Below are 5,135 nucleotides of genomic sequence, written 5' to 3' on the forward strand. Positions count from 1 at the left end.
GTCTTCAAGCATTGCTCGACGCTTCTCCTAGGGTCGTGACACTGAAACTCGATGGCATTACTCGATACTCGATGACATTTTGGTAAATTTATGATTCTTTTAAACTTGGTTGATTTTCTTATTCATTTTTTATCCTTTTGGCCCAATTTTCTCGGAATGACTCCTAAACGCCTCTGGGACCGTTTTACCTACAAAATTAACATGAAATGAAAATAGTCAACATGATTTTTGGAGAATTAACATGGAAAATATGCATCTTTTAAAGACCTAACAGTTAGTTTATTGGTTTGTGGGTTAATGCTACTAAATGTCAAGTAAAACATCTCATATTTTATTAAATAAACAAAAATTTTGTATATTACAATTACAAACTACAAGACTCAGGAGACTTAGGGCATCAACCCCAACAGACCCGACGTCCGCAAAGGTCTTTGACCGTCTTTCTGTAGCCTAATCCTTGTCGAAGATGTAAGCTAGATCATCATAGTATAGGAACGACTTCTATAGAAGCCCCTTTGCTGCAGGATGACTCTACATGAAGGGTAAAGTGGATGTTATGATTAGGTTATCAATATTCATAAATCAATTTAGATAGAATTGCACCTTCACCCATCCATCGAATAACTCTTGCTCAGTGATGCAATGGAATTCCTCATTCCAGCTAAATCCACTACAAGCTGGTCCTCTCATTTCTGCGATCATTTGGTAAGTTTTTTTTTCCAGGGATTTGACTTGACAATCTATAATCGGTGATCCTTGGATATTATAGTCGGCAATTTGTCGGCCATCATACGTTGTAGTTGTGTCGAGTACCCAGGTCGAAACACTCCATTGTCTGATCTCCATCTACCAGATGCGTCCAACGACACCAAGCTTTCGACCAGCTTCGCTTATTCCTCTTTAGTCCAAGTATGCTTTATGGCTCTTAAGGAACTTGACATTCTAGTGTATACTCGTACACATTTTAATACAATTAAATAATGAACAAAAATATGGAATATAATTAACGGGTAAAGTGAAGTACAAAATATAGTAAACATAATAATATCAAGAAAGTTTTGAGTGAAGTCATTTCACAACACACGACAAAGAAAATAAGTGTTCTAATCGATTAAAGAAGCACAAAGCACTATACGTTACGCAACTCCCATTCAGTAACATCTGTTGCGTCAATTCATCCCTTCATTGGGTTCATTCATTTGAAATCTCAATATAATTGATCTCATTCCTCCCAGTTGTAGCAAAGTTTGAATCCACCTCATTTAAATCGATTAGTTCATTGTTAGTCATCTCTCTATTGACAAGATTGTGCAGAAGGCAACACACCATGATGGTTCGACATTGGATTTGCACTGGGTAATATGATTTTCCTTGCAAGATTGCCCATATACCCTTCAACAACCTGAATATTCTCTTGATGACATTTCATGTAGAAGAATGCTTCATGTTAAAGAATTCTCATGGATTTATTAGTGCATTACCTTCTTCACGCCATTCTGAAAGATGATATCTTTCGCCTTTATATGGAGCCAAAAAACCCTCTGCATTTGGGTACTCGATATCACATAGTTAATAATACCCTATTGAACGTCCAATCGTTTCAAACCTTATATTAGAAATATAATGAGTAGGGAGAGATAGTATGTGTAACTAGTTACCCTTCAGAACCTTCAATCCGTTAGATCGTGATATTGCATCTCTGAGAACTCGAGAATCAACTGCGGTTCCTTCCCACCCTGATAAGATGGATACGAAGTCGCCATTTGTATCGCAAACACCAAGTACATTTGTTGCAATTTCATCCTTCCCCGTCCTATACCTTGGGCGATCAGTTGCACTGACATTTACCTCGATGTACGTGCCATCTAACGCACCCAGACAATTCTACGGTGGAACAAAATAAAAAATATTCATGCACATATGCACCTAACAATTAAGTCACGTCGAACTATTGTTGGTGTAGTTGAATTGTTATTCAAACTATTTCCATCTCTGATATGTACACAAGTTTGTGATCGACAAAGGTTTTTCTAACACCACGTCATGTAACTGTAACACCGCTAATAAAACGATGTTGTAATGCCTAGAAACAGTCTCACCAAGTCGTACAAATTCTCTTTGAACTATCTGGTTCTTTACTTCGTGGGCTAAGATATGTAAGAACATGACAACCATTTCCTCTACATCTATAACTTCAACTTCGACTAATCCGCCAGTTGTCTTAAGTAAATAACATAGAATGGCAACATCTTCTATCCATTCTTGTACTTTAACAACAACATAGGTCGGACTCATAAATGAGTCGAAAGTATGCTAATTCTAATGCGATGTTACTATCGTGTGATGTATTTTCTATCCTCCTATGGTCATTCAATAATAACTCTCGTGTTAAAAGTAACTGACGTGTGGAGTTTTGAATACTACTAGTATCGTATCTAGTTCTGTTGGGTCCATTATGTACTTAAAAAATTGAAACTGGTCCTGAAAGAAAAATTTTAAATCATAAAATAATTACAATACCAATTTTTTATGTTTTTTTAACGTTATTTTAAAAACAAATACACTATCAATTGGTACTATATTTTTGAAAACAAATCCAGCAAATTGACTCATTTGTGTTTTTTTTTAAATACCATATTAAACAATATTGTTTTTTTAAGTTTCCGTTTTTATGTTCTAATTTAAGTCCATCAAACTGATTTTTTTTAATTATTTTTTTTCCATAGTAAATAAGTGAGTCTTACGAAATTGATTTTTTAAGTTTTTTTTTTTAGTTCCATATCAAACTATTATTTTATTATGCCATCGATTGAGACTCTTTTCTTAAAAAACTTATTTTTTATGTTCTTTTTTAATGCCATATGAAACATTGTTTTTCAAGTCTCTGTTTTATGTTCTTTTGAGTCCAACAAACTATTTTTTAAATTTTTTTTGGAGACTTAAAAAATTGATTTTTAACGTTGGTTTTTGTCCATAGCAAACTATTTTTTTTACACTATTATCTTTTTTCTTTCTTTTTTCATATTAATCCTTTTTTTTTTGTTAACAACTCTGTTTTTTTTAGACTTAAAAAACTGACTTTTGTCCATGGCAAATATATATATATATTTTTTTAACACTATTGATCGAGACTCTTTTCTTAAAAAACTGTTTTTTTATTTCATTTTTTCATGTTATTCTAGAAGCGAATTAAACAACACTAGTTATCCTTTTTTTCTTTTTCTTTTTTTATGTTGACAACACTGTTTTTTTTAGACTTAAAAAACTGATTTTTGTCCATGGCAAACTTTTTTTTTTTCTTTTTTTCATGTTAATCTTTTTTATCTTCTTTTTTTCATGTTATCATTTTTTAGTAAATAATACAACAATCTGATTTTTTTATATTACCTTTTTAGAAAATATTATTATTGTCAATCATCCAAGCATAACAACAAATATAAAGTAATGTTATTCAACCAAACATAAACAAAATTTATAAAATAATCATCCAACTATAAATTCATCCAAACAGCTATAAATTCTTCCAAACAGCTATAAATACAAAATAAACATATATTACTATTTTCATCATACAAACAGCTATAATTAAGAATAAATGAATATTCGTCCAAATTACTATATTCATGTTAACGAACCTCACGCAAGTATGCTGATAGTTCAACCTGACAAGAGCACACAAAAAGTAATGATTAGCAACAAATATAAGTAAGATAAAGAAAAATGTGTAACATAAACCACGAAAAGAATTACATAAACCATAATAATGATAGATAGTTGTCACCTTATAAAGAGAAAGTTGGTAAATAGTGTTTGATGCAGTTGATTCGTAATAAAACCAACCCTAAAAGAAAACAAATTAGAATAAAGAACATTAGTACTATACGAAAGAAGTTATAATAGGGAGGTACTAGTCAACACCTGTGATAAAGAAAATGTTGGATGATGAGGGAGAAGACATCATTTGCATTTATGAAATAGATGGAATGTGTTTGTCTTTATAGTCGAAGGGAAGTGAGACCATAATTATAAAGTGAAAAAAAAAAAAAAAAGTGGAACAGAGTACAATCTCAGAGTTATGAAATTCATTCATGGAAACTTAAATTTTATATAATATCATGAATAATGGTAAATGAGAAATCGATAATGTAGATAGAACGATCAACAATTGATTTTAAATCAAAGACAAACAATGGTAAATTATTTCATTCAAGGAAGAAGAATTGAAAATTAGAGATGAACAATAGAGACAATAGAAACCAAAAGTTGCAAAGAAGTTTGTGGTATTTTGAAATAAAACACATGATAAGAAAAGATTGGAGACGAGAAATGACATACCAGTTACGTTAAACAAATAGATGGAGTCGGTAGGGCTTAAAGTTGAAGTGAAGTGAGACACATATATATAGTTGTGTGAACTATTGACCCATGAAAATTTTTAAGCGAGATCCATATATAAATAAAAGTCAATGATTTTGACAAAAACCTACCCAATAAATAGTAACTAACAACCACTATCAATAAATATATAATAATTCATCCTAAAAAAGATATGGTAATGATGAACACAATAAACAGAACAACCACTGTCAATCAATGTACAATAAACCATCCTAAAAACAGAGGATATGCCAAGGATGAATACTGTAAACAGTACCTAACAACCACTGTCGATCAATATACAACAAACAATAGTCAAACAGATGCCAAAAGTTATAAAATGGACAAGTAATGGACAAATAGAGACTGAAATGAACAAACAATGGACAAATAGATACCAAAATTTACGAAAATGAATGGACAAGTAATGGACAAATAAAGACTGAAATGAACAAATAGATACCAAAATTTATGAAAATGGCCAACCAATGGACAAACAGAGGTCGAAAGTGACAAACAATTAACAAACAGTGACTAAAATGGACAAATAATGGACACTCCACAGAGAAAATTCATCTTTCTTCATCAATATAATGAAAATAACCTAATCAAAATTACCAAAATTTATCAAATTCATCAAATAACCTAATCAAAATTACCAAAATCCATCAAATACCCTATAGAATCAACTCAAGAATACCCAACAACCAAAACACATGTTTCTCCCTTTTTTATAATTTAGAAAATGGATAAATAAT

The 5,135-nt window shown here is 31.3% G+C and overlaps 1 protein-coding gene and 1 long non-coding RNA gene across 2 annotated transcripts; both read right to left on the reverse strand.

Moving 5' to 3' along the window:
* Window positions 1-1,294: 1,294 nt before the first annotated feature.
* LOC150033471 (uncharacterized) lies at window positions 1,295-2,295 on the reverse strand. Its single transcript, XM_090306418.1, has 4 exons — window positions 2,038-2,295; window positions 1,659-1,884; window positions 1,482-1,541; window positions 1,295-1,440 (listed from the first exon to the last, which is right to left on the reverse strand). The coding sequence occupies exons 1-4, from the start codon at window positions 2,293-2,295 to the stop codon at window positions 1,295-1,297; spliced, it is 690 nt and encodes a 229-aa protein (XP_090162544.1).
* A 1,167-nt stretch (window positions 2,296-3,462) lies between these two features.
* LOC120089465 (uncharacterized) lies at window positions 3,463-4,364 on the reverse strand. Its single transcript, XR_005485184.2, has 3 exons — window positions 4,336-4,364; window positions 3,782-3,841; window positions 3,463-3,662 (listed from the first exon to the last, which is right to left on the reverse strand). It is a non-coding gene; the product is annotated as an uncharacterized LOC120089465 (long non-coding RNA).
* Between the last annotated feature and the right edge of the window lie 771 nt (window positions 4,365-5,135).

The sequence above is a fragment of the Benincasa hispida genome, chromosome 10, assembly GCF_027475165.1.
Source record: "Benincasa hispida cultivar pf3 chromosome 10, pf3_genome.v1.1, whole genome shotgun sequence".
In the NCBI taxonomy this organism is placed as follows: domain Eukaryota; kingdom Viridiplantae; phylum Streptophyta; class Magnoliopsida; order Cucurbitales; family Cucurbitaceae; genus Benincasa; species Benincasa hispida.